Genomic DNA, 13,018 nt, shown 5'->3' with positions numbered 1-13,018 from the left:
AGTTTTTGTAAGTGTGCGTGTTGCCGCCGCACGCCGCAATTCGAGTTGTCCAAATTTCAGCCAATCAGAGTGTGGGTCCAAAATAGGTTCAACGATGTCTCCAAAATACATTCAGTAAGTCCAAAAAGCATCCAAAAAATGTTTTACTTGAAATGCTTATTACAATGGAATGGTTAAATTATTTTAAATTTTCAATAGTACACTTTGTTAAGCATAAATTAAGGCACAAAACAATCCTGAAACGAGCCAAATTAGTTAGACCGTTCCTGAGAACTATGCGAACTATGTTGACGCTTTGCATAGTAGGTCCAAAATAGGGCCATATACCCTATATAAAATAGGCTTTGCAAAATCGACTCATAAAATCAAGGGACAAGTTTTTTTTTCTCAAAGAGCTGCAAAAAAAAAGAGAAAACGAAAAAGAAGTACTAAAAGCCGAAAATAATTTCAAATGCCTTTTGGGTTAAAAATAACATTCAGCATGTTGGCCCATTTAAAAATATTTTGGTTATTTGTAAAACTCTGATGTAACGTCATGATTCGAATTCCCGGACGCTTCGAAACCCGGACACTTCAACTTGCTTTATCAATTATTTGGATATAAGTGCGCATTATGAATGTCAAAACTGTGTTATTTGATGAATTCTAACATCAACTTTCATTTAAAGATTGTTTGAACGCTGTAGTTAATGCCGAAACAATTAAATAAAATAAAATTATAAGTTTACCAAAAATGCGAAACATTTCAACGGAAATATTTCATAGGCGTCCGAAGCACCGGGAAGGCAAAGCATAAATTAGTGGTTTTGATTTCCTTAAGTTCTAGCCATTTTTTATATAAACTATCAATTGTTTTGATGTTAACAGCTTATTTGAGACCTAAAGAATGCCATTCACTAACATTTCAGTCCAAAATTGTGCTATTCATAAGTAAAATCGAGTGTCCGGAATTCGAAGCAAAAGTGTCCGGATTTCGAATCAGCTCTTATCAGTGTCCGGGATTCGAAGCACAACAAGTCATTTTAATTTTCAAATTCTGATGAAAAATTGTTAGAAAAGACATATTTTGCATGCATTCCCTTAACACTGACTATTTATACTATATCCTGATGATATTTCTACATTTCCAACTTATTACATGATTTTTTGCCAGCTATAACAAAAATAATATGGTACTAAGTGTCCGGATTTCGAATCATGACGTTACAGCACCGCAGAAAGATTTTATTGAACGAAGAAGCATTTTTCTTTCATCTATAAATATTTTGAAAACTAATGAATAGGACGAATGCATTTTAAAACACTTTTTCCATTCTAATGTAGAACCATGGCTCGTTATTAAAAAAATTATGGTTTTTTACTTTTAAATATTATTTGTATCAGCCAAACTTGGCCAAAAATAATGCATCGGTCATGCTCTAGAGCTCAAAAGTTTACTATAATAAAAATAAATACAATACAAATAAATTGAAAGGATGGAAGTATGAAAAAATGAGTTGTTGGAGAAAAAGTACAATGAAAAAATCGAGTTTTCTTTTTTTCAGATTTTAAAACATATTTGCAAACTACAAATGATTATAGATTGTTTATTTGGACTTAAAGAATCGATGTACCGTAATCTGGAGTGAATCGGGACTACAGTCTGAATAGGTACAGCAGTTTTTAGAGCACTTGAAGCTTTTAAATTTGGAAATGGATGTACACATTTTGTTGGTCTGAGTCTGTTCTAACCGAAACCAACCAGAAAAATTAAAATATTGTGCTCCAACATGGTTAAAAATGCTGTCCCAATTCACCCCATGTGTCCCGATTGACCCCAGTTTACGGTACAAAGTTTCTTCAAAATCAAAAATACAATAAAATTTATTTGCATAAACATACTGAACTGCTCAGTAGTGTATTTAAGTATTTAAGGGGACTAAAAATGTTTCGAAATAGTCAAATATTGTGAAGAAAATTAAATTATAAGCGCTCTATCATTCTTTTTATCTCTTTTCATAAAAGCCATTTCAAAAATCCATTATCTCATTATTCATTTCACCTCTAGATTTAAATTCGTTCAACTTTCTTTCGAAAGGCATCGCTTCAATTTCCCACCAGCAGCAGCTGCTTCGGCTTTTGGTGGGAACCAAAACACATTTCAAATTAATATTCCGCTCACATTCAACAGTTTCCCGCCCCTGGCCGTTGATTCGAGCCTCATTCAATTGCTTTATTCTCATCCCTGTTCCCTTCTCTCTCTCTCTCTTTTTGTGTATTTATTTACAGGAGCGGATTTGCCTGAGCTACTTTTGCACCCACCACAATCCCCCCCAACCCTCTTCCCTCGAGGGGGGTGTGTCGACGCCGGTCCGCGCAAATCCAGCAAAAGAACAAAAACCGGACGCCAGTTGCCAGTTGAGGCGGAAAAAAGGGCATCCTCGGCGCGGCGGGAACCTACCCCAAAAATAACCACGCCATTAGGTCGAACGAACAGGGTTTCGACCCACCTCATCAACCCCCGTTCCCAGACAGACGGAAATGAAAATTAAACCAGTGAACAGGATGTTTTCGGCGGTTGATACAACGGAACTTGACGTCCGAAGGGTTGCGCTAGAGGCCCTGGGAAGGGTTTGAGTGAAAAGTTGGGATTTGCAGCGGTTGCCGTTGGACAATTCATCCTCGAGGAGGTCGCTTGAAGGAGTCTCCCCGCGCTAGGCAGGGTCCCTCCCCGGCTCGAAAATGCTAATCAAGGCGAACATTTGGGTGTACGTGTTTCAACTTGTGGTGATGAAAGGTAAGTTCTGGGAGGTGATGTTCTTTTTTGGGAATTTCTGGGATGAAAACTATTGGAGTTATACGTCGTTTTTCAGTTTTAACTCGTATCATAATTAATCTCAATGAAAAATACTCTCCAACATTGTTAACGCAGTGTTATAAACAATCCAACAAATCTCAAGAATAATCCCCCAATTTAATATACATTTTCTCGCCAAAAACCATTTCTCTTGTGACATTTGTTTAGCACATTAATAATGCTGTTACCACTGAGAAGCAGCAGCAGTCAGTGGAAGCCACAGCATCTTTTCCCGAGCTTCTCCGTCGTCATGAACCGCCGTAATTTGTCGACAAAATTATAGCTGTGGTTAAGCGAAATCTCCATGATAAACTGACAGCTATCATCGAAAACTGTGTGTGTGCGCCTCTGTATCTTGAGTCTTTAGAGTGAGAGAAATGCTTCTCCTCCTCCTCCTTCACGTTCTGTTGGTAGCGTCGTCATACACAACTCGGAGCAAATCATGTCAACGTTCCAACTTGTTCCTCCAGCACTCAGTGCTTCCAAGTTTTGAAGGAGAGCTGGAGACTGCAGGAGCTATACACAACTTAACTCGCGGAACGAGCGAATGCAAAATCTTCCATCATCTTAGTCTGTGGGGGGAGGAGGATGTCTTCTCGGGTTTGAGTCAACTTGCAGTGGGGGCAGCTTCGAATTTCTGTACGAAATCTGGGGATGCATTTTAGCAGTATTTATTTTGCTGTTCTGAATTAATTTCAAAGGTTTGTAACAAAAGGATAAAGTTTGTAACAAACCCATCACCAAAAAAAAAAATTTTTTTTCGATAGCTAATTTTGCTGAAATATTTTGATGGAATAAAACCTCTGAACAGTTTTTTCAACTATTACTTTATGGTTAATATTTAGATTTTTAATATAATATAACAAATCATTAATACGAGAATATAACGTGACTCAAACTATCGAGTTTTCTTTTGTGCAATTATTTACGAAATCGGCAAGGTTCCTAAAAATTCAATTTTTGAACTATTCGTCTATGTAAGTTTTCATACAATTTCAGTACCACACATCCATACAAAAATTGTATTTAAGTATTTTAGAATCTATAACTCGGGAAGGAATTTTCTGATCGATTTGGTTTCTTCAGAAAAAATAATGGTTTTTGATGAGGACAATAGGATAATAGCTACACTCTAAACAAATATTCTGTGTTTTAACTAACCTTTTTCTACAAAAAGTAAAATTCCAAAACCCAAAAAAAAAAACATTATTTTTCATTCGCTTTGGTAGAATAATAAAAATGACAATTTTTGAGCCACATACAAGTATGAACCACCAAAATTAGCTAGGAATATTTAGAATAAGCGAAATGCATTCTATTTTTTTTTTTCAAAAATATTTTTATGTTGGGCTTTAAATTGTAATCTAAAAATAATTTAATTCAAGCTGTAGTTAATATATTTCACAATTTTTGTTTCTCTTTTCAAAATCGGCAAAAAATAATACGGCAAAATATATATTTTCAAAATATGTAATTCAAAATTTAAGCGAAATTTATATGCAATCAGCTAAAAACAATTAAGAATGTATTCCCATGCATTTATAATCATTTTTATCATGATTCAGTTAGTTTTAAGACGATTTAAATTTTAGTGAATTTTCTGGAAAAAATATATTTCGTGAAAATTTATATTTTTTGAAATCTGATGATTGCAACCCAACACAACTGATGATTGCAATCCAACAACTTTTTCATTGAACTGTTGAAAATCTGGCTTTAAATTCCAATATTTATATCTTTTGATGTTATTGATGGTCTGAACAGAGGGACAAAAACTTTGAAAAATATGTGCAAAAATAGTTTACGATCGAAAATAATGAAATATTTTTAAAATGACAAAATTTAAGCCATTTCAAACGGCGTTAGCCACAGTCACATACACTTTGGCTCATTCGAAACGTGAAGCTTAATTTTGAAATTAGAATTTTTTCAAATATTTGGCTTGAAAGTATGGAAAATTTACAGAGACTTTCTTTGAAGACATTGAAAATCGGATAAAAATTGTTTTCATAAATCGTCAGTTAAAACTTAGAGGGCTGGTTGGAAAACACTTAAATTTCAATTTAATCAATTTAAATTCTATCGCGGCATCTATCTGTCTAATTATAACAGTCTAAAAAATTGCATGAGTTTCTTTTTCAAAATATTTTGTAGGAGCTATTCTCATCTTTTCAGATAAGTCAAATATTTTAGGGTTTAGTGAAACAAATTAAATTTAGCCGTTTTACAGTATGAATATTTCCACCATATAAATTTGCATGTAAGTTTGCTGAAGAGCATCCGTTATTTGGTAAATTCTTCGTTCACATTCGTTATAGTGCGTCCAATTTTTTCTGGTTTTGAAATTCCCGGGAAATCCTGGAATCCCGGGAAATTTTTGAAACAGTCATTAAATCTATGTTTTTTTATAATATTTGTTGTATTTTTTCAAGCTCTAAATTATAGAATTAGTTTATAACTGTAAATACTGATAATCTACACATCAAACTTAATAAGGACATCTGATTTTGGATAGTTTTTTTTGTTATTTGTTGTGCTTTGGATTTTTAATGAACTGCAATTCTAAACCAATGTGATACTAATAACATAAGACTCTTATAGATATATACTTTTTATAAGAAAAGCTTAAGCATTTTTTTCAAGGGTTTAACAAATAAAATGATACCAGTCAATGTAAAATTTTAGATAAGTTTAGACTTTCATGTTTTATATACAACATATTTTACAAATTACCTTCAAATCACTACCTTCAACTGAGGAAAATCGAGACTACATTCTGAGATTTTAGCTATAAATTTGGAAATCGGAGTAAAAATTGTTTTGGTTTGTTCCAGTTTTAACTGAAATCAACTCTTAAAAATCAAAACAATATGCACAAAAATGGCATAAACAGCTGTTCTTATTCAATATATTTGTCCTAATTGCCACAAATGCCGTTGTTTGATGAAAAATTATAATGTTTTTTTTTAAATTTAATTTAACAGCAATTAGACCCGTATTTTTTTGTTTGGCCATTAGGGTGACCTACGCCGTGTTAGGGTGGTCCGAAAAATGGCAATTTTCGTCGATTTTCGCAAAAACCACTTTTTTTCAAAAAATCATATCTCCGCGCCATTTCATCAGATTTAAGCTGTCCTAGACGCAAAAGAAAGGTGATTAGTTTGGCTATTTGGGAAAAATAGTAAGAAGTTCAAAAATCCAGCTTAACATTTGAAAAAGTCGTATGAAAACTTAAAATGCTGTTTTGAAGGTCTCGGGACCAAAGAGCCTATATCTGAAAATATTTTTATCGGATTTCTCGGAAAATTTCACATAATATATCAAAAAATTGTGAAGTTATGTTTTCGATACTCTGAGATACGATTTTTTGAAAATAAAAACTGTGTTTTTCGACGCGCCACGCGCAAAAATGAAAAAAATGACGAAAACGGGAAAAAATTGACTTTTTTCACTAAAACTGTGATAACTTCAATATTTCGGTGATGACCTATACATGTTAGGGTACCAAAATTTTCGTAATTGAAATACGCATCTTTTGGTACCCTAAGATGTATAGGTCATCGCTGAAATTTTGAAGCTATCGCAGTTTTAGTACACCTGGAATGACTTAACGGCCTAACAAACAAGGCAGGGATCGACATTTTACTTCCTCATCCGATGGAAGGTTGCAGCAGCTGGGAATCGAACCCAGAATCATCCGCTTACAAAGCGGACAGCGTAACCATTTGGCCACGCACTGCCACGTAATAATAATACATATATAGTACCCATAGGACTGCAGTCTTTTCAAAAATACATAAAATTTAACAGAAAATATTTGAAGCGCTAGGTATTTAGTGAATCTGTAAAATATATTTTATTATTTTCTTTTTAAGCCAGATGATTGCTGATATAAGCTGAAAACAATAATGATATAAAATTCTTCTTCATTACTAGGTGTTCAACTGTTCAACTATTCACCTATTTCCACAACCAAATCTCAATTCTGACCCATTTTTTGAATGAAATAATTTTTATTTTTTTAGATTTCCAAAAGAGTGTCCACGTAGTGAATAGTCCAGACTGGTGGCAAGCTTGTCAAAAAGTTAACCTCACTTTTGACAGTCCATATAGGGTGAATGCTCCATAAACTGGTTGCACAAAATAGGGTATACAGGCCATTTATAAGTAAATTTGAAAATAAGTTTATTTAATATTTAGGTTTGTAATTTGAAATTGTTATTTATTGTCTAGTTATTTTTTTTTGTTAAGACCGAGCCATGCGGTAAGGCTTCCGCCTCGCAAATGGGAGTTCAGAACCCGGTGCGGACCAACATAGCTGGTGATCGTTTTCCTTCTGGATACGATTTCTAAGTAAAGGAAAGGTAGTTTATCGTCACAAGCTGTACATTATCTTCTTGGAATATTGACATTTAACCTCATTTAACACTAAAATATGTTAATAAAGTTAACATTAAAAAATGTGAACGATTGATTTCGTCCTCAAAAGGCTGGATAATATTAAATTTTTTCTGGTTATTTATTTTTCGACAAAACATATTAAAAATTATTCATCAAAAACACAATTTGAAATATTTTTTCACAAAAAAAAACTTTTTTTCAATTGCACATTTGCTGTCTCTTTTACCCTATATTTAGCGTCAGAGGGGTAAAGCGACCAAATAGCGGGGTCCACGGTCCAACCAATGTGAGTATCGCGGCCCATACATACAATTTGACAATCTTGCCATCAGGCTGGAATAGTCCCAGTTTTGAAAAAAATCCGGATTTTTTGTCCCGGGAATGGAAGGGATGGACGCATTGAAATTCAACGCAATCTTTCGATGTTACCATTACTGACGAAATAACGCATTTTTGAGTTAAATTATTTTCTTATTTATCAAAATAACATTTTACATGATTTGAGATTGGTGTATCATAATTATTTGGAGGTTCTTTTTCATTCCTCTATTTTAAAAACAGTTATTTTACAATTTGGAGTAAATGTACAAAACAATTGAATATTTAAAAGTTTTTTTTTCTGAAATTGTCTTTCTGCAATTTATGTTGTACCGGTATTTGAAAAAAGGTGGGGTTTACTTAAAAAGATTTGCCTTTAGGCGAGCATGGATTTGAGGATTTTTTCAAAAATCCATATCAACCAATCTTTGATTATTTTTGAGTTGGAAAGAAGAACACTCAAAATTTGAGAAAAAATACGAATTTTAATAGAAACGGAATGGTATTGAATCATACTTAACATGGTAAGGAAGTGTTTAAAGAACCTCGTGTTTTCAACAAAATTTAAAAGTTTAAAAGTTGGTTAACTGTAATTAAGAAAATATTGATTATCAGTTCAATGAACATGATGAACGCAAATTAAAATACAAAAAATAAACAAGAAAAACGCATATAAAGTGAAGAAAAGTTGATCGCGAAAAATGAAAATTAACATAACATAACATTGGTGTCTACCCGTAGTTGCTACTCTGTTATTGACCAGGACCTCCAAGAATTGCTCCGTGGACCACAGATGAAGAGTAGGAACCAATCATCACCACTTCGCAACTTTCAAATGTCCCTATCATGCTAGCCAATCACAGCGCCGGCCACGACCAGTGGTAAGACACGGGGGAAGTGGATAGGAATTTTAGTCCGGTACTTGAGTGATGAAGACCGCTAAATCGGCTGCGTCTTCGACAAAGTATCACGTGAGGTTTGAGGGTGTTAGTAAGACGGGTGTGAAGCCAGGATTCACCGTGGTAAGTGATGCGGCCGGTCAAATCTATTTATAGTCCTTAATTCTTCGTATGTTCTTGGATTCATTTTTTTTTGAAGCTTTCCAATTCGGTTCACCAAGCTTTTGGTGGTGAATTCTGGTCGTGTTGAAAGTTCAATATTCGCCTAACAATTATGCAACCAGTGTCCTTGAATTCAACTTGCATTCAATATTGCATTTTCCTGTTCTTAGGTTAACACAGATTCCAATCAAGTTTCTTTGGATTCTTATAGCATTCTTAATCCTTCTAGACAACTAAGCCTCGATGGTCTGGTGGTTAGCATTTTTGTCTGCTGACCCAAAGGACGGGGGATCGAACCCCGCCGCGAGCTAATGAATTTTTCGTTCATATTTAAGTGTTCAGAATTGTTCCTTCTTTCCATAATTTCTCGATAGGGGCAGATGGGAATCGAACCCAGAACCTTCCGCTTACAAAGCGAACAGCGTAACCATTCAGCCAAACCTACCCCAGTTGATCGCGAAAAATGAAAATTGAAGATTTAAATAAAAAATGCAATTGTGCAATGCAAAAAAAATAATCAAAGGTTTAGTGAAGAACTACTCCACAACGCACCAACTTTGAACAACTGGCATGACGGCTGTACTTGTGGCCCTCGGTTCGGTTCGCCTTCAACTAGAATTGCAAATTTCTCTTCACTTACATTTTGCGTGTTATCAACTTGAAACAGCTTTCCAACTTTGGGCGCACATATGCCGAAATTACATTAGCTCATCCTGGCAAGGCACATCACTCTTCTCTTTTAAGCTTAGTTCCTTGTCGCACTGGTAAACGTAGTCTTGAGTGAGTGACGTCTGAGTGTCTGGGTTGAGAGGCAGAAGGGGGAACAGTCCTTTCCGGGGCAAAAGTTGTTCCTTGCCTTGTTGGAGTTGAATCCAACCGTGCATGAAGTGGCGGGACGTTGAAAGTTTGCGTCGAGTTGAGGTACTCTGACAAATTGTGCACATTTTGTGATTGAGCAAATGGCCGTTTTGAACAAGTTTTACCTTCTCCCGTTCGGGGAAGATCCGAAAGTTTTCTTCGGAAATCCAATCAGCGCCGGTGTCATGTAAAACAGACCCGGAGATCACCGAGTCAGTGTTGCCTCCCCGAAAAACTGTTCCACAACCCGAAATTGATATAATAAAGCAATAAATCGAGCGGAAATGTAGAACCCTGGAGAAAGGAGCGCTTTCTCCTTGGTCCGAGCAAATTTGTTCCTCCCTGGACAGCGACCTTACCGCTTGGTTATGGCTCGTTGGCCAGAGGACCTCGCTCGTCCATGTTGCGAATTTTATTGCCTTTTTATCGCCCTTTTGCCGACGACCCTTGAACATGACCCGTGCCGGAGTTCTACTAGCGTAATGGTCGCGGCGGGATGAGGTTTAGGGGGTGGGTGTGCCGGCGCGGCAGATCCATTTCCTTTGATTGGGGCGTGTTAGCTGTAATCTAAGCTCACCTTTTTTTTATGGAAACTAATTTGCAGAACGGCGCACAAGCAGTCGTAATAGTGGTTTGAGGGTTGCGTAATAACAGTGGATTTCGGGTGTGGGGGATTAGTGGGGTTGTTGGTGCAAATGGCTGGATAAATTTGGGTTTGTTGAACTAGGATGAAAATCGGAAGGGATCCAGAGCTTGAGCTTATCTTTAGAAAGCCACTCCGGAGTCACAATGATCCGAATTGAATTGGTATTGGTCGTTAAGCTTTCAAATTGTCGCTTAATATCAGTACCGTTTCTGGAACAATTTTCAAACATTTTTTTCAACTAATTTTTTTCCACGAAAACTGTGGTAATTTTATGGCATTTTACCGTTGAACGACATTAATTGACAACCGGAGCCGATGACTTGTTTACCGGGCTTCGACCAACTCCGAGTGTCAATTAATCCGGTGTACATTCTGTCAAAGTTTCAGGCAGCAGCATTTTCCCTTCACATGGCACCGCGGTGATAATGGAGGGAGGGCACCACGTGCCCCTTCCTTCTCCTCGTCATTAAAGAAAGACGTAAACGAACTAAACCAATTTCGTGCCTAAATTCAATTGAATTATCTGCTCACTGGCAGAGACCCCGTCAACCGCGCCGCCCCCCTCCCATTCCAACGGCTAATTCGCCGAACTTTATGCTAATAAGACTCACTAAAAAGCCATTGTCGTGTCTGTTGGTCGGTGCGACTTTCGTCGAATGCCCTCCTGTGTCTCAGCGGGATATTGAAAGGACTCTCTTCTTACCAACAATTTTCCATTTCTGCTCGTTAATCTGCCGCTATTTGCCGCTTTTGTGACGGCGCGGAAGCGTATTGGATTTGGCATTGACAGGCCAATTTATCAGAGACGAGCCCGGTGAAGCAGTGCTTGCTAATTGGACAGTTCACGAAAAACGACCTTCAGGGGAGGCACTTGAAACCGGATTGATTTGAGCTTAGTTAGTTTGCATGTTTTCGCGAAAGCTGTGATTTTTTTTGCTGTTAAATTTTAATTTGCATGCATAATGGCCAGTTTCAATACAGTTTCCAAATCCAAGCAGTTTGTGTTAATATTGATATTTCTATTACTTCTTCTAAATGAGTACCTTGAATTATGAATTATTACTTCACAACTCTCAAGATTTTTGAAGTATTAATAAATGTAAACTTGTATCGAAAACATTAAGAAACTACTTAAAAAAACTCCTCTCTCTCCTAAATCAAGCAATTTCGGGAATGCTAAATCAAATTAAATTTTCAATTTACGGAGTACATCAACCAGAGGCTGGCATAACAAGATATTTGTTACATGAGCAATTCTCTGAGTTTTCGGTCATTCGTATTTTGTATTTTTTAATCCGGCTGAAACTTTTTTGGTGCCTTCGGTATGCCCAAAGAAGCCAATTTGCATCATTAGTTTGTCCATATAATTTTCCATACAAATTTGGCAGCTGTCCATACAAAAATGATATGTGAAAATTCAAAAATCTGTATCTTTTGAAGGAATTTTGTGATCGAGTTGGTGTCTTGGACAAAGTTGTGGGTATGGATATGGACTACACTGAAAAAAATGCTACACGGTAAAAAAATTTTGGTGATTTTTTATTTAACTTTTTGTCACTAAAACTTGATTTGCAAAAAAAACACTATTTTTAATTTTTTTTATTTTTTGATATGTTTTAGACGACATAAAATGCCAACTTTTCAGAAATTTCCAGAATGGGCAAAAAATCTTTGACCGAGTTATGATTTTTTGAATCAATACTGATTTTTTCAAAAAATCGAAATATCGGTCGCAAAAATTTTTCAACTTCATTTTTCGATGTAAAATCGAATTTGCAATTTTTTTTTTGAAATTAAATATGTCTTTATTGAACTTTCTTATAATAATTACATTTCATTTACATTCTAAGTGGTATGGCTACATGCTCTTCATCTTTGTTATATTTTTCGTTTTCTTATTAACTGTTCACATTCATTTATTTGCTTCAAATTGTTTTACATTTTTGCATTGAATCGAATACATTTGGGTAAAAAAGAAAAAAAATCACGTTAACAACTAATCCTAACTTAAAACTAAAAAAGTAAATTCATTGAAATATTCAAAATCATTAGAACGAGTAAACTACAAACTGTATTTTAAGATAAATCCTCCAAGCGTTCTTACTTGTTCCGCACGAGTCTTGCAACCACGCAGTGTTGTTGTCATCTCGATGAAAATGTTCAAAAGTTCTTGTGGTGAAAACAGGTCATTACTGCCTTCATCCGTTGATGCTGGTTGGTTTTCCCTCGGTTGCTGACTGAAGCTTGGAGGTGTTGTATTCTCTGCAACTTTTTGCCGCTGATTCAACTGCAATGGCTGCAGATTTGGAACCACTCGAACAGATCCTGCTCCAGGTGACGCCAAAGCAGGAAAATCCACGTCCGTGAAAGTTGGTGGTGTTTTGCGACGATTTGGTTGGTGCCTCGTCGTCGCTTGCTGCCGAATTTTCACAAACTCAGCACGTTTTGGGCAGCTTCGATTCTTGGTCGAATGGTCGCCGCCGCAATTGAAGCATTTGGCTTCAATGTTCTCGTTGATTGTTTCGCAAGCTTGAGTTTTGTGCTCACCTCCGCAGGTTCCACCATGTCCAAACTGCAAGCAATTCGAACATTGTGTCACGTCACGGTGCACTGGACGATAACGTTCCCAAGTCACGATGATGTTGAAAATTGCCCGAACTGCTTTCAGCTCAGACGGCGTTGTCGATCCTTTCTCGAGATGAACCTGGTACAGTTGATCACGATACTTGATGTCCTTTTTGTGTCTCGTCATCTTGAAGACTTCGATCACGTTCAACTTAAGAGTTTTGAGCTCTTCTTTCAGCACACTCACATCCATGTCGTACAAGCCACGGAGGACCTGTTTCATGGGGCGTTTACCTGGATCGTCATGGCTGTAGTATTCAATCTTTGTGTTGT

At 36.3% G+C, this 13,018-nt stretch overlaps 1 protein-coding gene across 1 annotated transcript in view; it reads left to right on the top strand.

Moving 5' to 3' along the window:
- The first annotated feature begins 2,492 nt into the window (after positions 1-2,492).
- The window catches only part of LOC119767000, a 108,895-nt gene continuing 98,369 nt past the window's right edge, over positions 2,493-13,018 (top strand). Inside the window, exon 1 of the mRNA XM_038254107.1 lies at positions 2,493-2,776. Coding sequence (XP_038110035.1) covers positions 2,722-2,776 — 55 coding nt within the window. The 5' untranslated portion in view covers positions 2,493-2,721. The remainder of the gene's footprint in view (positions 2,777-13,018) is intronic.

The sequence above is a fragment of the Culex quinquefasciatus genome, chromosome 1, assembly GCF_015732765.1.
Source record: "Culex quinquefasciatus strain JHB chromosome 1, VPISU_Cqui_1.0_pri_paternal, whole genome shotgun sequence".
Taxonomy (NCBI): Eukaryota; Metazoa; Arthropoda; class Insecta; order Diptera; family Culicidae; genus Culex; species Culex quinquefasciatus.
This window is presented reverse-complemented; position numbering and strand designations above follow the sequence as displayed.